The sequence below is a fragment of the Sciurus vulgaris genome (assembly GCF_902686455.1).
Source record: "Sciurus vulgaris genome assembly, chromosome: 8".
NCBI lineage: Eukaryota > Metazoa > Chordata > Mammalia > Rodentia > Sciuridae > Sciurus > Sciurus vulgaris.
In genome coordinates, this window is record NC_136468.1 from 93,517,496 (window position 1) to 93,544,666 (window position 27,171).

At 42.0% G+C, this 27,171-nt stretch overlaps 1 protein-coding gene across 1 annotated transcript; it reads right to left on the reverse strand.

The window, feature by feature from the left end:
* Positions 1–958: 958 nt before the first annotated feature.
* Positions 959–19,763, reverse strand: LOC306668701 (retinitis pigmentosa 9 protein-like). Its single transcript, XM_079152374.1, has 6 exons — positions 19,152–19,763; positions 9,747–9,777; positions 8,323–8,452; positions 5,673–5,764; positions 2,487–2,548; positions 959–1,566 (listed from the first exon to the last, which is right to left on the reverse strand). The coding sequence occupies exons 1-6, from the start codon at positions 19,301–19,303 to the stop codon at positions 1,368–1,370; spliced, it is 666 nt and encodes a 221-aa protein (XP_079008500.1). The 5' UTR covers positions 19,304–19,763; the 3' UTR covers positions 959–1,367.
* Between the last annotated feature and the right edge of the window lie 7,408 nt (positions 19,764–27,171).

Sequence of the window (27,171 nt, forward strand, 5' to 3'; positions counted from 1 at the left end):
GAGAGTTAGGACTGGGGCCAACTGGCTGCTCTTTGCAGAGGGGATAATCTGGTTCCTAGGAAAAGAGGCAGGAAATGGAAGTGTGAGTTTCTAGGACCCTGACTGAGGGCTGAAAGCAGCAGTATGTACTCAGTATAGACTGACACAGTTGTCTTTCAGCAGGTTGCACTTTGGCTTAGAGAACTTTTCTCCTCTAACTTCAGGTGCCACATCCACGCTGCCATGAACCAGTCTAAGTTACAACAGGACAGCTGGTCAGTGCTCAGAAAACAGGAGGAAGAAGCAAGTTAGGGGTGTATGGCAGGATGTGGCATCCCTACATTTCAAAACCTTTTCTGAGTAAATACTTGAAAAATCTCGGGATTCTGGCAGAAGGTCCAGACAAGTTAAAAAAACAAGTCAGCCAGGGATGGTGGCTGTAATCCCAGCTACTCAGGAGCCTGAGGCAGGATTGCAAGTTCAAGGCCAGCCTCAGAACTTAGTGGGACCCTGTCTCAAAAAATTAACAGAACTGAGGAGGTAGCTCAGTGGTTGAGCACCCGAGTACACTAGTACCCCAGTACCACACACATACACACACACAGAAAAAAAGTAACACAAGAGTTTTCATTGTTATTATAGGAACATCTCTCCTCCAATCAACAAATCATATCAGGTGACTATAAACATATACATTTTATAGAGCAGTAAGGCCCTATTTACTCAATATTAAAGATAGTCACTTTCATACTGTTAAGTTTAAAAAGTAACAGTATACAGGTGTATTTATGTAAAAAAAAAGTCATGTTTGTGATGTGTACTTCTGAAAGATATCAATACATATTGGTAAGATTGGTAGCCAATGGGGAAGGAACTGGGGTAGAAAAGCAGTAGGAAGAATTTTTTTGGTTAAATCTTATGTTTATGTACCTTTTATTTGGGACCACATGCTGATATTATTCATAAATAAATAAGTACATTTAAAAAATAAATCATAAGCTTTTATTATATTCAGCAACGTAGAAGAGTCCAACCTAAAGTCTGTGGGAATTGAGTCACCACTACAAAGGGCAAAAGCTGTGCTAGCACCCAAAGGTACCTCCCCAGAGATGCTCTGCAGTCCTGCCATGCTGCAGGAGGCCTTTCAGGGGAATCACAGACTTGAGTAAAGGGCAGAGAGGGTCAATCAATAAGCTTTCCTGGAGGAACTCAGCGCCATCCAAACCTAGCACCTGAGTGGAGACAGCTCACCAGGGCAAGGTGGTGAGAATCCACGCCTATGACGCCAGATGTCCTCTGTGTTGTGTTATTCCCAGGGCATACCTCTCTGTTCTTTGGCCACAGTGTTAGATTTTTGTAAAGAGAATGCTGAACAAGTCCAGTCCTCGTCAGTCTGAGTCTGAACTCTCACTTGACTTGGAAGACTTGTGCTTCCGTTTTTTCTTCTTTTTCTTTTCCTTCTTCCTTTTCTTATGCTTTTCTTTCTTCTTCTTTTTCTTATGCTTCTCTTTACAGTCTGAGGAACTGGAGCTGCTCTCATCCTCATCTGAGGTGGAATCCTCCAGTAACTGTTTTAGTTGCTGTATCCTAGACATAGGAGATTGATAAAAAAAAAAGTGATTCTTAACTTCAATAGCTTTCTTTTCGCCCTCAATTTTTTAAATTGATTGGTTTTAATTTAATTTAATTTTTAAAAACTTTTACAGACTGCATTTGATTCACTGTAGCAAATGGGGTACAACTTTTCATTTCTACGGTTGTATACAATGTAGATTCACACCATTCATGTAATCATTCATGCACATAAGAGTCATAATGTCTGTCTCAGTTCACTATCTTTAACTTCAATAGTTTTCTTATATAAACATACTTATATTTTATTTTGTAGTGCTGAAGATTGAACCCAGGGCCTTACACATCCCAGACAAATGCCCTACCACTGAGCTACATCTCCATTCCTTAAGTAAACATAATTTAAAAGCAGTATTGAGAGGGGAAAAGTCATGATTAATTCACTAAAGACACACTTACCTTTTCACTGTCTTAAATATTTCTACAGGTTCCAATAGTCCTTACAATTATAACTTCTAACTGATGCATACTTAATCTTTCCCCCAATTTCATAGTAATCACCCACTCGAGGAATAATTCAATGCAAACAATTTGAAAAAAATCCCTCTTTTTTTTTAACCTTCTCTTTAATCGTGGCTAATTTTAACACCTCAGATCCTCAATGACACTGAAGATAAACAAAATCACAAGGAATGGTCAGTGGTGCACTATGTAGATACCACAGTGTGGGTTGCCAACCTCACCTCCAGTTGTGTGACTGTGCTGGGCCAAGAGGAGGCTGGCCTGCTGGTTGCCTCTACACTGGCCTGTTCAGCACTGACTCCTGCCCTCCAGTCATTCAATTAAAATGCCATCCTCTGTTATCAGAATGGCTGTTTCCAACTCTAATCAATTTAAGTCTTAATAGGTTGTTGTTTTCATCAAGATGACCTCACCTCACATCCTTTTCGTGTCTTTTATTCTCTCGAATGATGTCATACATGGGATCTTCATGTGCCTTAAGGGTCAGAGAAGATTAAGTTTTGGTTAGGCTTTGTAGACTGCTAGTTAAATAAAAATTAAATCCCTGTGTAATTGAAACCAGTTTTTAAAAATTGTTTGATATAGCTTTATGTTTAATATGTTCTAATCCATTTTTTCTAGAACACAGTATTTATTTTTAAATTGAGTTTTTGAATAGTCTGTATGTTCATATGATTCAAAAACCAGAAAACATAATAGGATATACAGTAAAATGCCTCTTGCTAATCCTTGTTCCCCATCTGCCAAGATATCATCTTACAACTTGTCTTAGTTTATGAAGCCACAAGAAGTGTCATGTACCTGTTTTCCTAGCTACTCAGGAGACTGAGACTGTTCTAATCCTTTATTTTATTTTTTGTTACCAGGAATTGAACCCAGGGGCCTTTAACCACTGAACCACATACCCAACCCTTTTTTTGTATTTTATTTTGAGACAGGGTCTCACTGAGTTGCTTAGGGCCTCGCTAGGTTGCTGAGGCTGGCTTTGAACTCATGATCCTCCTGCCTCAGCCTCCTGAGTCACTGGAATGACAGGTGTGAGCCACTGTGCTCAGCTGTACTAATCCTTTTTAAGAATCATATCATGTGCAGTGAGTGGCACAGGTCTGTAATCCCAGAGACTCAGGGATTACAAGTTCAAGGTCAGCCTCAGGAACTTAGCAAGAACATACCTCCAAATAAAAAGTAGAAATGACTAGGGATGTAGCTCAGTAATTATGCAATCCTGGGTTCAATCCCCAGTACAAAAAAGTCATATCGCTGTAAATTCATTAAGGCTACATAAAGAATTTCCCTGTTAGAAAGATACAGGAAATAATTAAATATTCTTTATCAGGAACTAGCTGTGTAAACAGTGGCCTGGTCTTTGTATAATAAAATAGTTCTCAAACTGAGAAATATTGAGGTATTCTCTTTGGTCTACATGGATAGATGACTAAGAGATAGTACTAAGTGAAATAAATGGATTGCAAAATTATGTGTAATAATAATGATTCATTTATAAGTTAAAAATACTGGGCACGGTGGCACATTCTGGTAATCCCAGCAGCGTAGGAGGCTAAGGAAGGAGGATTCCAAGTTGGAGGCCAGACTAGGCAACTTAGCTAGACCCTGTGTCAAAATAAAATATAGAAAGGGCTGGGGATGTAGCTCAGTGGTAAGGTGCTTGCCTAACAGTCATGAGGCCTTATGTTCAATCCCCATGCAGCAAAATAAATACATATATACCTGAGTACATAAAAATCCATGTTACATATCACCAAAGAAGTCTGGAAATAAATGCATCAAACTGTTTCTGCAGACCTCCTTTGGAAAGAGAAGCAAGATTGGACTTGGTAGTAAAAATCCTAATGTGAGGTTCCCAGTTTCTTTGAAGGCAATATATTCTTTTAAGGCAAATATATTCCTATATAGATAATTTAAACTGGCTTCAAGTACTTAAATATACTTTATTTTTTTCACCTATTTTTTTTTTTTTTTCTTCTTTTTTGGGTACTGGAGATTGAACCTCTGAGTTACATCCCCAGCACTTTTCAAATTTATTTTGAGACAGGGTATCACTAAGTTACCCAGGTGTCCTCCAACTTACTATTCTCCTGCCCCAGGCTCCCTGGCAGCTGGGATTATGGGTGTATACCCATATCTGGTGACCCCATTTTGATATATGCTGACAACCCCAGTACATTCATACAGCATCATATTCCACTTGGCAGAGCAGTTTCTGAACAATGAATTATCACTTCTGGAAGATGATTCTGTTAAAATAAAGCAAGGAAATAATGAATCTAAGGAAAAAAAATACACACACTTCTAGCTTAATTAAAAGATATCTTTAAACAAAAACTGGGAAATGAAGCCCCTGGTTTTAAGTTATGAAACATGACTTTCTTTTCTTTTTTCTTTTTTGTTTGTTTTAAGAGGAATTGAATAGGGATTAGGAGATAGGATCTCACTAAGTGGCTGAGACTGGCCTCAAATTTGCAATCCTCCTACCTCAGCCTCCAGATTCACTGGGATTACAGGGTGTACCACTGCATCTGGCTAAAACTTGATTTTTTTATATAATAAGAAATGGGGGGCGGGTTGGGCTGGGGATATAGCTCAGTTGGTAGAGTGCTTGCCTCACATGCACAAGGCCCTGGGTTCAATCCCCCCCCCCACACACACACAAAGCAAGGGGGGGGCGGTTTGAATAGATAATGACTACTTAAGAAAAGATAATGCGTGTACCAGGCATGGAGGTACACGCCTGCAATCCCAGTGATTCAGGAGGTTGAGGAAGGAGGATTTACAAAGCCAGACTCTGCAACTTAGTGAGGAGTCCCTAAAATAAAAAATAAAAAGGGTTGGGGATGTGGCTCAGTGGCTAAGTGCCCCTAGGTTCAATCCCTAATACCAACAAAAAAAAAAGAAAGAAAGAAAAGAAAAAGAAAAAGAAAGAATCACTGTTCCCAAGGTATAAGCAAATAACAAATTTGGGGGGGTGGGGGGATTAGACTCAGGGGCACTTAACCACTGAGCCATATCCCCAACCCTTTTTGAGACGGGGTCTTGCTAAATTGCTGAGGTTGGCTTTGAACTTGCAATCCTCCTGCCTCAGTCTCCCAAGTCAGTGGATTACAGGTGTGCACTACCACACTTGGCAGCAAACAACATAAATAGTAGGTTTTTTTTTTTTTGTTAAAGAACTAATCTGGGACTGGGGGTATATCTCAGTAGTGTGACAAATGCCTACCATGCACCAAGCCCTGGGTTTGATCTCCTGCACCCACCCTCTCAAAAGAGAACTAATTGGTCATACAAATGCAAATTGACACAGGAGAAGTTAATATGAAACACTCAGGCCAAAAGGTTTCTGGAGAAAGTATTTTATATGAACATTTCACTGATGACTACTGACTCATTGATATTCACTGTCTCTGATAAATGTGAATTGAGGGCTGGGATTGTGGCTCAGTAGTACAGCGCTTGCCTCACATGTGTGAGGCACTGGGTTCAATTCACAGCATTGCATATAAATAAATGAATAAAATAAAGGTCCATCAACAACTAAAAAAAATTTTTTTTTAAAAGTGAATTGATACTAGGGTTTTACTTACTACTCTGAACTGTTCTAACTTCTGGTTGCCTTTGATAAAGAAAGGGCATTCTTTGTCACCCGTTCTGTGACCATACCGTTTGCAACGCCAACCTAAAAAGAAAAGGGGAAATATTTCTGTAAGATAACATAGCTCTACTTCATCTAGATTATATTAATGTTTTTCTTCATTAGACTCCCATTCTAAAAGCAAAGGTAGTGAGTAAACCATGAATGGAAGATCAGAGAAAACAGAGGTAAACTAATTGCTTTCACAATCATCCTTGAATCTTACAGTTTTAGAAATATTCCATCATCAAGTATTTACAAAGCAGGCCAATGTGAAAGTATCATAAAAGGCAAATTTACTTTTATATACTTCACTATATGTTTTAGAGCAAATCTTTTCATCTAGTGTCTCTGATTCATTCTTTCTCATTATTTATTTATTTATATATACCAGGAATTGAATCCAGGGGCATTTAACCACTGAGCCATATCCCCAGCCCTTTTTATTTATATTCTGAACTTGTGATCCTCCTGCTTCAGCCTCCCAAACCTCTGGGATTACAGGTATGTACCTTCATGCCCAGCTGATTCTTATTTATAAATCACAGTTTCTCTTAAAAAAATGTTAATGCCATTACAATCCAAGTATAACTTTCCCTGCAGAACAGAGAAACTCTCCCATTTAAAGAGGCCCTTTATTAAAGGTAGCAGAAGGAGGCTCTAATGAGAAGACATAAGGTAATACATAACATGTGTCACAGCAACCCAGGGAAACACATCTTCAAGGAATTTCAATGATCATGAATTTGACATCATGTATTGAGATCTAGGGGAAGATGAAATGGTGAGTGAAGCAGGAATGGAGAGACTTTTCTGACCTGTTTTCATACTCTCAGATCCATCTGGATATGAGGCAAATCATGAAACTGTATGGGAATGGTGACATAAATTAGAGACTGTACTTGGGTATCAACCAAGGAAGTCAGGAAGCAGGAAAGGAGATCATGGATGAGATCAGTCAATTTTGCTTCAAGCTGGCAACTATGGAAAACAGTCAAAGAGAAAGAGAACTTTCCCTTTTTATTTTTATTTTTTTTTAATCTGGGGGTTGAATTCAGGAAACCATTAAAAAGAATGAAGTTTGGGAGTTCTTCATGGATGGCCTCTGAGGGATTCCTATGTTTATCTACCCCACACTTCGATGTATGGAAAAGATAAGACCAACTTCCTTTAAAACAGTTGCCTTCTGCATGGTAAACTGAGAGGCTGTGAAATGCCATGGATCTAGGTTGACATGTAGATATCTACCATTTCTGTTCAAAATTCTCTCAGAATTAAAGGAATCCTTGAAATACCAAGTGCAGTTCACAGTCAATCGGACAACACAAGGAGACTCTTATTAATGCAGACTACCAGGCCACCCTCAGAAATACTAATAAATAATTTGAATTTTATAAGATTCATTGGTTGCTAGGCACAGTGGTGCATGCCTGTAATCCCAGTGACTCATGAGGCTGGGGATACAGCTCAGTGGTCAAACACCCCTTCATTCAATCCATAGTACAAAAAAAAACAAAAAAGCATTGTTGATTTGTAGACATAGCAAAGGGTGAGAAACAATTTTACAGTTAACACCAAAATCAGTGAATTCAGTGAAAGTGTGTGTGTGTGTGTGTGTGTGTGTGTGTGTGTGTGTATGTCTTTTTTCCCATCTGGGATGGATCTAAGTTTTGTGAGGCCTGAAGCTTATAACACTATGCGGAGAAAGGGATAAGAAAGGGCTATTTAGGAAACAAATACAAAAATATCTTCCCTTGGAAAATTACACAATATCATATAACCATGCAGACATACCAAAGAAGTTCTGACAGGCCTCTAAAAGAAATGTCAGGGGGACTAAAGCTTATGTTTCAATGCTTCATTAACTTCTTGATCAAAAAAAGAAATGTGAAATCATAAGTGAAATACAACTAACTCACCTCGTTACACAAAGAAGTGGCATTTAAGTTTTTTTAAAAAAAGCTATAGACTTCTAGGTGATTACAAACACTCATCTGCTTTCTTCCCCATCCTGCGATTCCATGAACATGACAACTAAGGAATCTGTTTACAAGGTAATATACCAGAAGGTCCCTCAAGCATGGCCAAGTAACAACCTGTATAAATCTGTTTTTTCCTACAAGTAATGAAAATATAGTTACAAATTGGACAACAATTTTGTGAACCCTGTAAATTAACCAAAGTCTTTCCCCAACCAGATAAACATCATTTTAAGGAAACCACAGAACGATGGTGACAATAGTGGGATTTCTGGTATTTGAAGTGGACTTACTCCCAGTGTTCATTCTTTTCTAGTTTTGTAAAAATCAATAATGATGACAACATTCAGGGGTCAGATTGGTTTTGTGCCCCTCAAAAAGCTATAACCCAGATCACTTACTATTTGAACTGTCTCGCAGTTCCCTGAGAAAGGAACATCTGTAAAGTGCTGTTATTTGATCATGTCCTTCACTTTATAGGAAAAGCCTGATCCCCAGGATATTTGTTGAAAATAATCACTTGCAATTGTTTAACATCACAGCCTAAGGCTGTTACACAATCTGTACACTATAGTATGCAACTTGCATGTAATGGAAGTGTCATTTAAACTCCTCCACACTCACACTGCATAACTTTGACTTCTTTCCCCAGGGGCATCCAAAGTCCTTTAGTTGGCGCGTGAGCCAGAAATTCCCTGGCATGCTCGTTGCCTGGTACATCAGGAATACAGTCTTCTGGCTTAGTCTCATCTTCCTAAATGAAGGGAACAATGTGTAAACAACATCGCAACAAAGCATTAGAATTGTCCCTCCTTCCTAGCAACCCACTATTGCCTGGCTTTCTCCTGTGCCACAGGTCCCAATGTCACCTTCAGTCATCCCCAGGAGCAAGAAAGACAAATTATACCTGGCAGGGAAACAGGAAATCAAAGGAGGAGAAGAACTACACCAGAAAAACAACTTTCTGCAGAAAAAAGGAAACTTTACTACAGGAAAGTTATAGGGAAGCACAAGTCTGTCCTTCAGAGGGAAATGATTTGTGAGTGCCACATTCTGATGTAAATTAGATGCAATGATCAAAAAAAAGGTTTCCCTCCCTCACAATGTGTGGAATCAGGCAAGGCATAAACATTGGAGCAAGGGGCGTGGAGCTCAGTGGCAGGGAGTTTGCCTGGCCTGTATAAGGCTTGGGTTCTATCCCCCGCCGCACCCCCCCAAAAAAAAGTAAACCAGGTTTTCTGTAATAATAGAGATAGTATGTTATATTAAAACAGGTCATTATGACCTGGCATGTCTGTGCACACCTGTAATTCCTCATCCTACCCAGGAGGCTGAGGCAGGAGACTGCAAGTTCAAGGCTAGCCTGGACAACTTAGTGAGACCTTGTCTCAAAATGAAAACTAAAAAGGGCCGTGGATGTAGCTCAGTGGTAGAGCGACCCTGAGTTGAATCCCTAGCACCCTCCTAACCCCCCAAAATAGAAAATTATCATTCACAAGAGGCAATCTGTTTTCACCTGCTTTTCTAAATTTCCCTCATGCAGAGACACCTGACAGGGTGGCCAGGGAGCTGGGAGAGGGGCCCTGTTCAGGGAGGCTGTAGTAGATGTGCTCTCAGGTCTCCCCAGAGGCTGCTCTTTGAGCTGAGGACACTAGAGACCCCAGCATGGGGTGTACTGAGGAGCTGACCAGGTGAGGTAGGCAAGGAAAATGAGGCAGCCAAGCTTTGAGGAAAGGCAGCCACAGTGAGAGAAGGGGAACTGTGGCCCAGGAACACACACACACACACACACACACACACACACACACACACACACACACACACACACACACACACACGCCTGGCTGGTTCTTTGGGGAAGGGTACACGCCTGATGAAATTTCCATAAAGGCACAAGGCCCCAAATTAGGACCCATCTGGTGTCCACAGGGAAGAAACAGCATTTTCATAAAAGGAGGTTTAAAACCTATACAGCCATTTTTCCTAACAAGTTAGAAAACGTGCAAGTATGTCTAACAGAATAACCAGAATATAAACTTCACACTAACCTTGATGAGCCCAGGAGGAGGTTTTTCATAGCTAAAAAAGAAAAAAGAAGCAAAACTTTATCAACTACATTAATAGGAATGTAACATTCAATGAGCTACAGGTAGCTGTCAGGTCAGAATAAAAAGTATACTCATAGTAAAAAACTTAAAACTACATCGTTTCTACATCAGTTAATAGAATATGTTCAATGCTCAAGATTCCATGCAAATAAAGTGATCCTGCAGAGAACTAGAACTTAAATTCATTGAAATAATAACTTATTGTCCCACCAAAATGATTTTATTTTGGGAAAAGGGAAAGAGATTGTAGGAAGAATGTGAGGTAGGAAGACCACGGGCTAGTCTGGTTCCAGAATATAATGATGGTTTTGTCAAGCTGCTTACCCAGAATAACATCCACATTCTTGACAAGAACAGGCTCCTGGGGGGAAAGCAGCCATGTATTCTAGCACAGTTAGTGAAGCACAGAAGAGGTGCAGTAGAGCTAGGCCCAGGGCCCCTGTCCCAGAGGCCCCTTTGCCATGGCCTCTACCCTCCCCAACACAGAGCCATCAGGAGCACATTCCTCGGCTCTGACAGCCTTCCATGCCTAAGCTGACCACACTGAACTCAGCCTGCAGGACCACTGTTTGGTGCCCCATCCGGAGGGTACAGTCAGGACCATGACTGCTATATTTAGTCTACTAAGGGGCCTTCTTTCCATTTACCAACAAGCTCTGAGACCCCCAGGGTCTTGAGACTACAAACTGGGTCTGTGCTCCTGGTTCATTTTCACTTTCCACCACTGTTCAAACGGCCTGAAAAGACTGCTAGATTCTATGTTTGGAAAATCAGCACCAGATGCTTATGCTCATTTTTAAGTAATGACACATAAACATACGCTATCAAATACAGCATGGGTGTTGGCTTTTAGTCACGAATGCATAATAGACCCAAAAATATATAAAAAGGGAAGAAAAGGAGGCAAGACCATGGCGTGTCTCAATGCTTCCACATGGAATATTTTACTGAAAGAGATCTATCAGGGCACTGCAGCTACCTTCAAAGTGTCTCTTAATTCTAGAAAGTTGGAAATGTGGGAGCCCCAAAATGCTGAACAACTAGTGAAAGCAGGAGTGACTGATTTTCTGTTTCCATAATGGAAATATTAAATTGTCATCAGAAAAATATTAACAAATGTTAAAAGTGAATTAGATACTGATATAGGACAATCTCTACAACAATTTGATCTACAAAGGAGTAGGTAAAAAACAGTGTACTTGGCATGTTTCTACTTGCAGATACAAGAAAAGGGACACTATATACGACTATGTACACACATCTTTATAAATACAGGACACCTAAAAAATGGGTTACATGTCTTCTTCTTCTAGTAAGGATCTATTCACATTTACATGTATAGTGAACTTCCTACAGATGTCCCTTGCTGGCTATGGCCTTGCAGGCCTATGATTTAGAAAACTTTGTTTCACATCTGGCCGCAGAGCAGGTATAGCAGCTTTCAGTCAAATCTACCCCGATCTGCTCCAAGCCTCATAAAATATGCCTTATTCTTCTTTATCTTGTTAGAGCCTCAGAAAAAGTAGAGGGCAAGCCACAGACTTTGACCCTGTTTCCCAGGGATAAATTCAACCTATACCTGTAAGAGTAATTGGGACAATTACTCAGACTTCATGACATCTATTTTGTTGCTTTTTTTTTTTTTTTTTGATGACAGAATTTTAATTTGCAGAATACAAAGTGTTAACAAACAATAAAATAAATCTGTTACTAATACCATATGATAAATGAGAGAATGAACAACTGTAATAAAAGCATTCCAACAATCTTCTCTCTGAACCTGACAGCAGGACTATTCAACCTGTTTTCCAGAAATATTCCATCAAACCTATCATTTACCCAATTTTCCACTGACCTTCACATCAAGTGTCATTTTTCAAGTCTCAATAAATAATTTAAACATAAATAAACTAGATATTATAATTAGAAGGTATAAATGTTCAACATGTGTAAAAAGCAAGCAATAACTACATGCTGAATACATAAGTCACACTTTATTTTTTTATTTTTATTTTTTTGCAGTGTTGGGGATTGAACCCAGGGCCTTATACATGCAAGGCAAGCACTCTACCAACTAAGCTATATCCCCAGCCCATGAGTCACACTTTAAATATCAATACATCAATAGTTAAAAGCAAAAGATGGGGAGACTAAGCATGAGAAATCTGAAGTACACCTATTAACATAAATTTCAAGAAAAAGTATTTTCAGAGATAAATGGGAACATTTCAAAACCATAATAGAATAACTTCTTCAAGAAAGTATAACAATCCTAAATGTGTATGTACCTAATAACAAAATTTCAAAATATATGAAGTAAAAATTAATGAAACTAGAAAGACAAATCCACAATCATTCCTGGAGATTTTAAACCTCACTTCACTGGAAGGAGTAATGATATAGAAGGCTTAACAACATCATCAGCCACCTTGACCTACTTGTTATTTATAGAGAACTATACAGAGAAATGACAAGTAGAAAATTAATAAGGATAGACTACATTGTCATAAAATAAGCTTTGAGAAATTTTAAAAATTTGAAATCATGCAGACTGTTTCTTGCATGATTTATTACATTAGAAATCAATCACCTTAAGATACATAGAACCCCACCCCCACGTCTCAACTACTTTGAAGTTAAATTGCACACTTACAAATATCTCACAAGTCAAAGAAGAAAGCACAAGAAAAATAAAAAGTACTTTGAACTAAGTGATAAAGTTTAAAACATCAGAATCTCTGGGATGAAACAGTACTCAAGTGAACACTTACAATTTAAAGTACTTCTATCAAAAAGAAGCTAGATAAACAAATTATTTTCAAACTAGGTAGTAGGAAGGAAAAAATAAGAGTAGGAGCAGAAATATATGAAATAGAAAGGAAAAAATACAGCTAAAAGTTGATAAAAATCTAACAAGTCTAATCAAGAAAAGAGCAAGAACACAAAAATTAATATCAATGGAAAGGGAGCTATCTAAACAACTCTACAGATGGTAAAAATATATTAAATTGATATTATAATTGTATGCCAACATATGTGGTAGTTTATATAACATGCAGACCTCATGACATCTAGAGTTCTGTTAAAATAAATTTGGCTGAAAGCTCCCTTTATGTAAAGGGTAAAGCGTAATCTAACTTAATATGTAAACAAACTGCAACCTAACTTGAAAGTTTATTCTTAAATTGCTGATTCGTGGCCAATCAAAGCATCCCAGATTTCAGCTAATCACAGGCTGCAAACTGCCAAAACATGTTCATCTAAGGCTAATGTCAATCTGTAACCAATCAAGTGGTTTCTCCTTGTCACTTTTTTTTTTTTCCCAGATATAAATACTGCCTGCCCACATGAGTGGGTGTAGGTCTTTGAACATTTACCCGTTTGGTGGTGTTATCACTTGAATCTGAAATGTCCATAAGGCTCATGTGTTGAAAGCATAGGCACTTGGCAAGTGAGAGTGAAACAGCTACATAGTTCCAAAGCTGTTGCCCAATACCCAAATGCCAGCTCCATGCCAAGCCTTACCAGTACAGGATTGTTAGTAGATACACAGCTGGAATCCAAGAATTATTCTAATATGATGCTTATCACAGGTGGGGAATAAAAGACGCCAGGAAACTGGGCACAGTGGCACATGCCTATACCCCAGAAATTTGGGAGGGATGAGGATGGAGGATTGCAAGTCCAAACACAACCTCAGCAACTTGACAAGACCCTGTTCCAAAGTAGAAAATAAAAAAGACTGGGAATATAATTCAGTGGGTTCATTCCCCAGTACCAAAACAAAAGACAAAGGCAAAAGCAAGCAAACAAACAAAAACAACTCCACCAGACTCTTTTGTCTCTCTTTTTTTGGGGGGGCGGGGTGGGGGACATCTTTTTTGTTTTTTTGCTAGGGACTGAACTCAGGTCACTTTACCACTTAGCTATGATCCCCAGTCCATTTTTTGGTGCAGGGGGTTGTACTGGGGATTGAACTCAGGGGCACTCAACCACTGAGCCACATCCCCAGTCCTATTTTGCATTTTATTTAGATATAGGGTCTCACTGAGTTGCTTACCACCTTTCTGTTGCTAAGGCTGGCTTTGAACTCTTGATCTTCCTGCCTCAGCCTCCTGAGCCACTGGGATTTATAGGGTGCAACACTGCACCCGGCCCCAGTACTTTTCATTTTTTATTTTGAGACAGGGTCTCACCAAGTTGCCAAGGCTGGCCTTGAGCTACGCAATCCTTCTGCCTTAGCCTCCTGAGTCACTAGGATTATAGGCTTGTGTCACCATACCTGGGTTAGACTTCATGTTTGCCAGCAAATGTCTGACAGGTGAATAAAGCAGGATCAAAGGAACTGAAATTGCTACTAAAGGTGTCTTTGTATCAGAAAGTTGCTCCTAGACAATCTTTATCACCTGGGAGACTTTTATGGACATTTCAAGGAACATTTATTGCCTATCAGACACTGCCCAGGACCTCCTCATTTCCATCCATGAACTAAACCATGGACCCAGAAGGCTGAGCCTACAAGTGGCATGGGGGACAGTAGGCCAGAAAGGAAAGGCTTTCTATAGGTTCTAAGAGATTCACACCGCCACTACAAAAGTAATGTAAACTTTTTTTTAGCTCAGATCTGTGCCTTACCTCTCTAAATCTCCAGGGAACCAATGATTTCAATGATTTAATATTTTCTTCACCATGACCCACTGTCTTATCCACTCGTATTGCTACAATAGGATACCAAAGGCAGGGTAATTATAAGGTAATTTCTTTCTTTCTTTCTTTTTTTTTTTTTTTGGCACCAGGGATTGAACCCAGAAGCACTCTGCCACTGAGTTTACATCCTTAGCCCCTTTTTATTTTTAATTTGAAGATAGGGTCTCACTAAGTTGCCAAAGTTGGCCTGGAACTTGGGATCCTCCTGCCTTAACCCCCTGACTCACTGGGATTACAGGCATGTACCAAAGCACCTGGCAGAAATGTATTTCTTACAGTTCTGGAGGCTAGAAAGTCCAGGAATGAGGGGGCCCCCATCTGGAGAGGGTCTTCGTGCTGTATCATCCCAAGGTGGAAGGGTAAAAGAACACACATGCAATAGACAGCAAGAGAGGGACACTAAAGTTTTCTCACCATCCCACTCTCAAGATAAATTCATTAATCCATTCACAAAGGCAGAGCTCTCATGACATAATGCTCTATTAGGCTCCACTTCCCAACACTGTTGCACTAGGAATTAAGTTTCCACATGTGAGCTTTGGGGGACACACTGATTCTGTATCACCTGCTTCTTATGTACTGACTTTAAAGACCTTTTTGAACAGAGGAAACATTAGAGGTGATTAAGAAGAATGAACGAAGAGAGGAGAGAAATGCTTTTTCCTCTGTTCATTGCCAAGATGTAGGAAAAAAGAATTTTGCCAGATGATGGATGAGAAATGCCACAAATGGCTACAGCAACACAGACTTCCCTTTGGCTTCACGTGTGGAGCCTTCCAAGGGACTGTCCAAACTCTCATCATCATAAATCCAGAGCTTTGCTAAGGGACAGAGGAGGACTCAGCCTTTGAAGAAAATCAGTAAACAACTGGTTAAAAGAATTAGCTGTTTAGGTATAGTACAATGTTCTTCCATAGCAAATACTTAATTTCTAATGGAAAACTGTGGTGTGTCATAGGCAAAAGAAATCTGTGTAACTTGGGAAAATGATATAGTTCATCTGTAGCAACTCACCAGAAATATTAGTGCTTTGCCTCATGCAGAGAAGCCTAAAAGAATTTGGGTGAGGTACCGCATGCCTGTAATCCCAGCGATTCAAGAGGCAGGAGAATAGCAAATTCAAGGGCAACCTGGGCAAAATAAAAAGGATTGGGGATGTAGCTCAGTGGCAAAGTGCCCTTGGGTTCCCAGTATGTGGGGCAGGGCAGGGGCAGAGTGGCAAAGGAAGTTTAGAAGGGAGTGGTAAAAAAAATCTATAGAAATATCCAATAATCCAACAATACATGGGTTTTTTTTTTGCCACAGAAGTTATACAAACAACATATGGCCACACAAAGTTCCAAGTTCCTGAAAAGTATGTTTTTGCATAGATGGAAAAGGAATGGGATGGAACCATACATTTTTGCACATTTTGAATTCTATTATTATTAGGAATGGCATTCCCTAAAAAGTCCACTTTAAAACTCTGAGCTCAAGTTTAAAGGAAGGTGGCTGATTTTTTCTCACTAGAGCTGAAGAATTCATTAGTTTATGTAGCATGTTTTAAAAAAGATATTTCTTGGCCTGGTACATGCCTACAGCCCAGTATCAGGAGATACTGATACTGAGGAGGGAGGAGGATACTTTGAATGCAGGGATTCAAGGCCATTTTGGGCAACATAGCAAGAGAACCTGCCTCAAAAAGAAAAAAGAAAAAAGAAAAAGATATTTCTCAAAGTGTAAGATAATATTTAACGACTAAATATATCACATTTGCAAATGGGAATGAGCTTATTGTACATTTTGGCTTCTGACTGTGAAAGATGAGACGCCTTTGTGATCTTTGAAATCAGTTCTTAAAATTAAAAAGAAAATTAGAGTCCATTATTTTGCATGATTTGTAAAGAAACCTTACTATTAAAATCATTCTAGTACGTTGCTTGTAGGGGAAGATTAAATTTAGATAAGAGATAATAGGAGGTAAATGTATTCTTCCAAGGCAGTTTGTGGGGAGAAATCTTTTCTTTGCCAGGTATTTTAAAATACTGTTTTTGAAAGCTGGGGTATGGTTTCTTTTAGCAGTGTCCTCCCTGTAAAACATATTCCATTCCACCGGGTTGTATCTGCAGCTGTCTCCTATAGAGTTGAAAGGCAAAAGAAAACTGGGTGAAAAGGGGATGCCTTAAGGGACCTGGCAGGTATGAGGGGAAAAAAAAAAAGGAAGAAAAGATCAAATGTAAGAAACTGGCTAGAGTGGAGTAAGGAGACCTAAAGAGAACTCATCACAGAGAGAAAGGTCTTGAATTCAATTTGTAAAAACCCCATTGAGACATCCCATTAAAATGGGGCCTGCAAATTACAATATTATATTGTGTTCATGAATGAATACGTAACAACAAATCCCATTTTTATGTACAACTATAATGCACCAATTTTAATAAATGTGGAAATAAAACAAAATGGTACCCCACCAACTTGCTTATCTACTTCTCTCCCCAGACTCCCTGAAAATGAGAGTAAAGCGATAAGCAAGAAGCCACAAAGAAATCCTGGGAGGAGAGGAGGACAGAGAATTGCAAGAAAAGTTTGGTAAGACCATGGAAAGTGAAAGAATGTCTTAATTGGCTATTTTATTACAACACATGGAAGATGGGAGCTGGGAGGGTCATGGAGGGGCTGAAGTCTCCACTCTTCTCCTTCCATACTGCCCCAGGAGACCTGGCTGCCCAACCCTTGAAAAAAACAGCAGGCTGAATCCTCTGAGGAACAACTGGAAAGGCCCAGCTGCATGAGAATACTGGAGAGCTGAGGATGAGGCTGAGCACTGGGGAAAAATGTTGAGTCTTAGTGTGAATTTCACAATGCTCTGCTCTGTCCCGTGTCCCAACCTAGAACACTGGCACCAGGAACATCTCTGGCACTCAGACCTAAGGTTATTAGTTTAGTCTGTGAATAAAATGAAGGGGTCCCACGAAAAAGCTCCATTTACTGATATGTGGGGGTTGCCCCATAAAAAATGAGATCTCATTAGTCATCAATCCTAGACCTTTGCTTTTTTTCTCTCCTTAACAGCCCCCTTCAAAATGGCACTATAGAGCCTTGCTCTAAAATATGAGGGAGACCCCAGGATCCCTACATATTAGAATAAAATTTCTACATGAAAACACTAAAAAGAAAATGCAAAGAAAAGCCAGAAATGGTGATACATTCATGTCATTCCAGCTACTAGGGAGGCTGAGGCAAAGAGGATCACAAGTTACAGATCAACTTAGGAAGATTTGTCTCAAAATACAAAATTTTAAAAGGGCTGGGAATGGAGCACAGTGGTGGAGTGTCTCTGGGTTCACTTCCCAATGCCACAGAGAAAATGAAAGAAAAAGGCTAAGAAGATACAGGTGATAGGGTAGAAGGAGAAAGAAAGAAAGAAAGAAAAGAAAACTAATGGGTATCCCTAAAAATTCAAGCAGATATGCTATTGACAAAATAAGAGAATGTCCAGATGGCGACAATATTCGAACAGTCAGAAGGGGTGGTGTAGACCTCTATCTATTGCTGAGGCTAAGGCAGGATGATTGCTTCAGGGAGCAATATATGAAAACGCGGTCTCAAAAAATAAACTTCTCAGCTCCCCGACCCAGCAATTGGGAGCGAAACCAGAGCTTCAGTCACACAAGTGCTCTACAATTGAGTTACACCCAAGCCCAGACTTTTTTAATTTCCCTTTTCTTTCTTTCTTTCTTTTTTTCTTCCCCCCATATTGGGGATTGAATCCAAGGTCGGCACTCCGCCACTGAACTATATCCCCATCTGCTTTTATTTTTTATCGTGACACAGGGTCTAAGTTGCCCAATTTAGCCTGCAAGTTGAGATCCTCCTGCCTCGGCCGTTTGAAAGTGTCTCATAAACTAAAATGGCTTTTCCCTTAGAGTGTTTTCTGCCCATTTAACCCAGAAGGGCGGATTCAGATTCCACTGGACTCTCCTCTGCAGGTCGCCTGGACTCCTGGCGGCCTCTGCAGCGAGGGTCACCGAGCCGCCTCCACCAGGCCGGGCGGACCCTGAACCACCGCGCTGGCCCCGGGCTCCGGTCGCCGAGCTGCAGCGGCCCCTGCGCGCCCCGGGCCCGGCCTGGGCTCCGAGGGCTGCGGAGGCGCCACACTCGCCGTCCCCGCCGCCCGCCCCGGGACCTTCGGGGCCAGCCCTGGGCGCTCCAGTCTCCTCCCCACAGCGCAGCGACACGCCCGGGTCTCCCTCCCCTTAACGGCCGAGGAAGAAGAGTCGGGGTGGGCGGGCGAAGGGAAACGCCGAACCACAGGCCCCGAGGTGCCGGCGGGGCGTGTTTGTCACTCAGTCCTCGACGCCGCCCGCGCGCCCGAGACGCGGCTGGTCCTGGGGCGGCGGGACACGCGCGCGGCCTCCGGGGGCCGCCACCGCCCTCCACGTGCGCCGGAGGCGCCTGTGGGGCCCGGTCTCCCCGCCCAGGACGAGGCCAAGCTGGCGAGCGCCGGGGCCGCCACCCTTCGCCCCGAGGAGCCTGAGGCGCGGGCCCTCGTCGCCCGGCCCCGGGCTCCGGCCGCGGCCCAGAGGGTCAGGACCGCCCGAGCCCGGCCTGGCGCGCAGCCCCCTCCCGGCGAGCGGCCGCGGCGCCCGGCGGACTCACAAGGACTCCAGGTGCTTGAGCTGCTGCAGCTGCTGCGCGTCGTGCCGCCGCCGCTTTTGCTCCCGGCGCCGCTGCAGCTCCTGCTCCGCCGGCTCCCGCGGCCGCCGCGAGCCCCGCGCCCCAGCGTCGTCGGCCCCAGGCCGGGACGACATCGCGGCCCCCGCGCGCGGATCCGGCGGAGGCCGCGGCCAAGGTCGCAGTTCCTTCCTCGGCGCCCGACAGGCCCGCAGCGCCCCCTCCCGCCGCCCCGCAACCCGCTGGGCCGGGGCCGGTATCCCAGCTGAGGCTGCCCGGCCCCCGCCTCCGCGCCTCGGCCCCCAAGTCCAGAACCCCAAGTCCGAGTTCCCCTAGCCGGGTTCTCTTGCGCCCCCTGGCGGCGACCTGGAGCAGAGGCGGGCGGGGGTCAGGGCGGAGCCTGAGAGGCTTCCTGACCCAGGCTACCTGCGGGCCACGCCCCTTTGTGGGCCTCGGTCTGTGCAAGTCACGTGTGTCCTCCAGAGACTGGACACACTGCACACTCATATTAGTAGGATTCATCCATTTCTGGAAAAAAGTAACTCTCCGTATAAGTTCTCCAGTTTTCCAGAGCAGCATGTGATCCGTGGTTACAACAGTCAACGTTCATTGTATTTACAAAAGTTTGGGTGCTGGAAGTTAACTAAGACCTTCGTTAAACAATTTAAAGTTTATTTTATTTTTTATTTTTATTTTTTGCGCTGCTGGGGATTGAACCCAGGGCCTGTCTGTTTGCAAGGCAAGCACTCTATGAACTGAGCTATATCCCCAGCCCACTAAGGGCTACTTTTATTTAGTTATCTACTTTATATTTTTATTTAATTTTGAAGGACTGGGGATTGAACCCAGGTCCTCATGCATCCCAGGTAAACTGCTTTACCACTAAGCTACATCCCCAAAATTCTCAATGTAGTTTTGATTTGCATTTCCCAAATGGATACAGACGTTGAGTATTTTTTCATTTACTTGGTGGTCATTTGTATTTCTTATTTAGAAAAGTGTTTGTTTAACCAAGTGTGGTGTCTCACCCCTGTAATTCCAGTGACTTGGGAGGCCGAGGCAGAAGGATTACAAGTTCAAGGCCAGTCTCAGCAATTTAGCCAGGCCCTAAGCAACTTAGTGAGACCCTGTCTCAAAATAAAAAAAATAATAAAATAAAAAGGGCTGGGAATGTGGTTCACTGGTTAAGCACCTCTGGGTTCAATCCCAGTTGCAAGAAGAAGGAGGAGAAAGTAAAGGAGGGATGGGGGAGGGGGGAGAGGAGGGGTCTATTTAGTTCAATTGAATAACTTTTTGGGGGGGTGGAGTGGGTGAGCCAGGGATTGAACCCAGAGGGGATTAATCACTGAGCCACATGCCCAACCAGTTTTATATATATATATATATATATATATATATATATATGTATACATTTATCTATATTTTTAGCAGGGGTACCAGGGATTGAACTCAGGGCACTTGGCCACTGAGCCACATCCCCAGTCCTATTTTGTATTTTTATTTAGAGACACGGTCTTACTGACTCGCTTAACATCTTGCTGAGGCTGGTCTTGAACTTGAAATCCTCCTACCTCAGCCTCCCAAAGTGCTGGGATTATAAACCTGTGCCACCAGGCTCAACTGTTTGCCCATTTATTGAATTGAGTTATTTGGGTTGGTATGTTTGTTTGTTTTTTGGTGTTGAGGTTTTTTTCTTTTTAGTTCTTTATATATTCTGGATACTAATCCTCAGTTGGAAGAGTAGCAGGTAAAGATTTTCTCCCAGTCTGTAGGTTCTCCCTTCACACTGATATTAACTTTGCTGTGCAAAAGTCTTTAATGTATTTTGGTACCTGACCAGTAAGTTTCCTAATTGCTGGTCCAAGGTGACATGTAGGGTTTTGTAGTCAGTCCATGGCAGCATGATGGGCCCCACACCCCTAGAACTGGTTTGATGCCAACATGAAAGGTGCCACTCGTGCACTGAGAGGTGTGAAGAAATTTATTATTCACATATTGAGACTTTTGGGGAAAGCACGTCAGGCACCTCAGCCGGTCAAAAAATGGCTTGAAGCAAAGATGAGTGGCCCTGGGTTTTATTGTGAGCAGGGCGTGGGACTTGGTTGAACCTTCCTGAACAAGGGCCCAGGTGTTATGTGATTTGAACTTCCTCCTGGTGCCAAGGGGAAAGAAGTGCATGGGGTCCCCCTTTTTTAAAACCAGCTTTTGGGCTGGGGAGATAGCTCAGTCGGTAGAGTGCTTGCCTTGCATGCACAAGGCCCTGGGTTCGATCCCCAGCACTGCAAAAAAACAAAAACAACAACAACAAAAAAATCTAAAACCAGCTTTTCTGCTTGTGGAACAGAAGAGAAAGTGGAGGTGGGTCTTGAAAGTTGACATCACCAGTGGAGTCAGCCAGACACTGTGGTGCACAAATGTAGTTCCAGCTACTTGAGAGGTTGAAGAAGGAGGATTGTTTAAGCCCAAGAGTTCGGGCCAGCCTGGGCAACATAGTGAGACCAATCTTTAAAATAAAATAAAATAATAATAATGACAACAACAATAACAAAGTCAAGACCATCTCAGATCCAGTTCAGTTTCCTGGCAGTGATAGTGAATGCAATCACATTCATCAACCAATGAGACAAACAGGGATTCTTTCCCTGGTGGTTATAATTTTCCAAAAAGTTATTTTTATCCATAGCCCTGTATTTATGCCTGTAGCATCTAGAGGGGTGCTCTTCAGATAGGAGAGAGAGTAAAGAGGTTCTTAGCTAGCCAAGAACACATGCTCAACCCAAATAAGTCAAATAAAAATGACTTAACCTGGGAGAGGTAGTACATGCCTGTAATCCCAGCCGCTCTGGAGGCTGAAGCAGAGGATTGAGAGTTCAAAGCTAGCCTTAGCAATTTAGTAAGGCCCTAAGCAACTCAGCAAGACCCTGTCTGTAAATAATTAAAAAAAAAAATTAAAAAAAAAATATATAAAGTGTTGGGACGTACCTCAGTGGTTAAGTGCCCCTGGGTTCAATTCCCAGTACCAAATAAATAAGTAAATTTTAAAAAAAAGTGATTTAAATGAGGGAAGAAAAAAAAAAAAAAAAACACTTGGTGGCATCTTTCACTTTGTATTCAGGCACAGGCAAGGGAGAAACACTTTTCTTGGTCCTCCTTCCCTGTCCCCTTGTCCAGGATTCTCAATTTTTTCTGTTCTTCTGCCCCCTCTTAAGATACGGGATTTTTATTTGGTTTTGGTTTTGGTTTTGGTGCTGGAGATCAAACCGGGATCATGTGCATGCATGGGCACTCAGTCGCTGACCTACACCCCCTGCCCCGGGTTCATTCTTGAGGCCAGTCAAATGGCCTTGATGTTGACTCAAGAATGTCTTCAGTCTTGTTCTGGACAGGTTTTAAACCTTTCAGAATGAAAACAACAACTTAGCACTAGAATTTCTTTCACTTATATTACCCTTCACAGTGTAAACTTGATGCCATTATTTTGCTCCTAATGTCACCAGACAGGGGTCCAAGGAGGTCCCTCCAAGAGGGCAGTGGGACCTCACCTTGGTTCAGGTGTCGTTGTTGTTGTTGTTAGGTTGTAGATGGACACATACCTTTATTTTATTTATTTTTGTTTATGTGATGCTGAGGATGGAACTCAGTGCCTCACACACTGCTCTCCCAGTGAGCCACAACCACAGCCCTCAGGTGGTTTCTTGATTTATGCCACTGAAAAGAATTTCAGGACACATTCAAAGCAAAGCATGGGCACAGTGGCTCATGCCTTGTAATCCCAGTGACTCAGGAGGTTGAAGCAAGAGGATCACAAGTTTGAGTACAGACTCAGCAATTTAGTGAGGCCATGAGCAAATCAATGAGACCCTGTCTTTAAAAAAACAAAGCAGTGTACCCCATTTGTTTACAATGAATCAAAATAAATTATAAAAAAAAAAAAACAAGGCAAAGATTTATTTTATTAAAGGATAGCAAAGCAAAAGTATACACATCCCAAAGGCAGGGTACAGACATCTCTCAGCTCTCAGAGAAGTGACAAGCCCAGGGTTGAGCTCTCTGACTATATGTAGGGTTTCCTTAGGGAGAAATGTGCATGTCCCCAGGCAGACTTTTGTGAAATCTCATCCCACATCAATACTTTGATATTCAAGGTTAGCAAGGTTTCTTCTTGGTTAAACGGTCTAGCCATAAATCAGTTGCGAGCACATTAACTAAGTTTTTGAATCTTGTGACATTGAAGTTGTGTGTTTTTTTCTAGTTGATCTGGTACAAGCGGATGCTAGAGATTTTGTTCATCTAACAAAAGAGACAAGCATGACTGGTCATGCTCATAGACCTGGGTCTCCTGGGTCTTCTTCTCATAAGGGTCTCTTTCTTTCTCCCTGAGAGCCCACCTATCTCACTGAGGGGAGATGAGAAAAGAAAAAAAAACTTGTAAAGGAAAAGATCATATCCTATAAACATATTAAGGAAACCAGGCTTGGTGCCCCATGCCTATAAGCCCAGTGGCTTGGGAGGTTGAGGCAGGAGGATCAAAAGTTCAAAGCCAGCCTCAGCAATTTAGCAAGGCCCTGAACAACTCAGTCAGACCCTGTCTCTAAATAAAATACAAAAAGGGGAGGGTATGTGGCTCAGTGGTTAAGGGCCCCTGGGTTCAATCCTTGATACCAAAGTAACAAATAATAAAAAGGGACAAAGGGCTGGGGATGTAATCCATTGGTAGTGTGACCCTGGGTTCAATCCTTAGTTAAAAAAAAAAAAAAAAAAAAAAAGGAAGGAAGGAAGGAAGGAAAAGAATGGACAGATTAGAACAGATGATGAAAAGTGTAATTTTTAATTTTACCCAAAATTCCACATTTCAAAGAATTCTCAGGCTGAGGATGTGGCTCAGTGGTTAGACGCCTTGGGTTCAATGCCTGATCCAAAAAAAAAATAGAATTCTCCTGGTGGTTATGCCCCCAAAGGCCCATGTTCACAGTCCTTTGCAACATAGCTGAAACATTTGAGAAGCCCTGTATCAATGCACCAAAAATAATAGTGCCTGTGGTGCACCTTGTAATCTTAGTGGCTTGGGAGGCTGAGGTAGGAGGATAGTGAGTTCAAAACCAGCCTCAGCTGGTTTGAATTTTGACTTGCCTTAAGCTAATTATAGTAATTCTGTTCCCCTTCCAGATGTGTTAGCAATGGCAGTCAATGGTATATGAGGGTAGGTCTGTGGTAGGAAGCTTGTAGGGAAAGGTTGTCCTTGCTCTCATCAAATGATACTTGGGAGAATAAAAGATCCCCTTTCTATTTCAGGATGAAGCTACTTACATGTGATAGCTGGATCTGGGGCAGCCATGTTGTGATCATGAGACAGTAGCCAATCCCCTGAGGATGGCAGAGGAATAGAGACCCCTGGGCCCTTAGGGAGGTTAAGTAGACATTTGATTAATGAGTTCTGAACCTACTGCCAATCCAGACTTCCTATTTTGAGAGATGGTACATTTATTTGTTGGTTTAAGAGATTTTGATTTGGGTCTTCTAATTCTTATAGATAAACATGATTCCTAACACATAATGCTGTGCAGCTCCTTCACCTCCCCCACAATACTGCTTCAGTTGATCCTCTCAGAAAACTTATGGGGGTAGACAAGACATAAAACAAAAGGAAACTGAAGTTCAAAGATAGGCAGGCGTGTCAGCCCTACAACCAAGATAATCTGACTCCTAGTTCAGGGTTTTTCATCATACCACAAGGTGAATTCAGCTGTGTAGTCAATACTGGGAATGGGAGAATATCTCAGAAACCCTTGGGGAGGGAAGAAATATGGAGCTGATGGAAACAAAATTCCCTGACTTCCCAGTGGCCTCAGTTCAGCTCAGATGGGCTGGTTGAGGATATTTTTCTTAATGCTGATGACTTCTTTTCTTTTTTTTCCACTGCTGGGGACTGAACTGAGCTTCCCCCATCTAGGCAAGTGCTCTGCTGCTGAGCGTTAACCAGGCCCAGTGCTGGCCATTTCTTTACCCCTGCTCCCTGAGAGCCAAACTAAAGTTAACAGCTTGCACATTAGCCTCCAGGGTTTACTGCTCTCAGAGGACCTTCCAATTCATAACATCTCCTTTAATCCAGGCTCAAGAAAAAGTGGACTTTTTTTCCTTTAGTGAACTGTCTCCACCAGATTGCTTTTATTGTTAACATTCTGGCTTCTTATATGTTATGAAGAGGTTAAGGACAGAACCCTAGCTTTCTGACTTTAATTCATTTCAAGCTGCTTTCAGATCCCCCTTCTCTTCCTTCATGCTTCTCTGCGCCCCTAAACTGGCTTCAGACCTTTTAGATATTCCTTTTAATGTCCTTCTCCCTAATTTTGCCACTTTCTATGGGCCCTGGCTCTCATATTCTCTCACTGATAATTTTTTTGAAAATTCTTTTTTGGGACTGGGGTTGTGGCTCAGTGGTAGAATGCTTGCCCAACTTGCATGAGGCACTGGGTTCGATCCCCAGCACCACATAAAAAAACTAAATAAACAAAAGTATTGTGTCCATCCCCAACTAAAAATATTTTTTAAAAATCAGTTTTTGTAGTTGTAAATGAACAGAATGCCTTTATTTAAAAAAATTTTTTTTAGTTGTCAGTAGACCTTTATTTTATTTATTTATATGTGGTGTTGAGAATCAAACCCAGTGCTTCACACATGCTAGGTAAGTGCTCTACCACTGATCTACAGCTCCCATCCCCTCACTGATTCTTAACTTCTATTTTTCTCTTCTCACCATCTTTGTCTCTTATCTACCAGTTTTTATTCCAAGACTGTCTTTTTTAAAAAAAATTTTTAATTTTATTATTATTATTTAGTACTAAAGATTGAACCCAGGGCCACTTAACCACGAAGCCACATCCCTAGCCCTTTTTATTTTTATTTTTTTTTATTTTGAGATAGAGTCTCAGTGGGTTGTTTAGGGCCTCACTAAGTTGCTGAGGTTAGCCTCCAACTTGCCATCCTCCTGCCTCAGCCTCCTGAGTTGCTGGGATTACAGGTATGCACCACTATGCCTTCCTTTTTTTTAAGAATTGGTGCTGGTTATATTTTTTCTTCTTCCTTTTCTTTTTTGGGCAGTATTAGGGATTGAACCTGAGAGGTGCTTTACTATTTCTATTTCTAGATTTTTTTTTTTTTTTAAACTGGGGCTTGAACTCAGGAGCACTTTATCACTGAGCTACATCCCCAGTCCTTTTTATTTTAATTTTTTAAATTTTGAGACAAGGTGTTACTGAATTGCAGAGAGTCTTGTGAAATTGTTGAGATAAGCCTCCAAATTGAGATCCTCCTGCTTCGGCCTCCCAAATCGCTGGGATTACACACCGGGCTGGTGATTTATTGTTTCAAAGTTTTAATCAATTATAAGCCGATTCTCTGCAGAGGATACAGTTAACTAGTGAATTCCTTGTGGCTGCTTGGTCTCTATCATTAAGTCCTAAGTACATGGTCGCGTATATGGGAACTTGTGGTTTGTTCATAGTTATCAATGCACACTGCATCCATTGATGACTTGGCGCACACTCACAGCAACTTAAAACTTTCATCTGGACAACTGTCAGGGGAGTCCAGCAAGACGTGCCTCCCCCTTTCTCTACGTATTAAAAAAAAAAAAAAAGGTGGTTTCATACTATGTAGATTCCGTCCTTGTAACTAATTTAAAAAAACAAAACAAAACTAAGTTTCCCTGTTTCCCCAGGGCAGCAAGGGGAAATTGGATCCGCGGCCACGTAGGAGCTTCACGTGGCCCCAAATCGGTCTCTAGGGACGGGCGGAGCCCAGCGGTTGGGCCTGGGCAATCAACCCTTTTCTCTCCCGACTTCGGACCACAGCCCCGCGCGGAAGAATTCGCCAGGTCTAGGTTCGGGATGCAGATTGGGCCCCCTCTCCAGTTGCCGCCCCCTCCTCGAGGCCGGCCAACTCCGGAGGCCCCGCGGAGCCGCGCGCCCGCCCCTGGCGCGCGGCTCCTCCCCTCGCGGCTGGGGCC

Excerpts from the sequence above, each read along its gene's own strand:
- LOC306668701 (XM_079152374.1), bottom strand. The coding sequence starts at position 19,303 with ATGTCGTCCCGGCCTGGGGCCGACGACGCTGGGGCGCGGGGCTCGCGG. Across the intron at positions 9,778-19,151 it reads CTCAAGCACCTGGAGTCCTT|CTATGAAAAACCTCCTCCTG; the intron begins GTGAGTCCGCCG and ends TTTCTTTTTTAG. Across the intron at positions 8,453-9,746 it reads CTCCTCCTGGGCTCATCAAG|GAAGATGAGACTAAGCCAGA; the intron begins GTTAGTGTGAAG and ends CCCTTCATTTAG.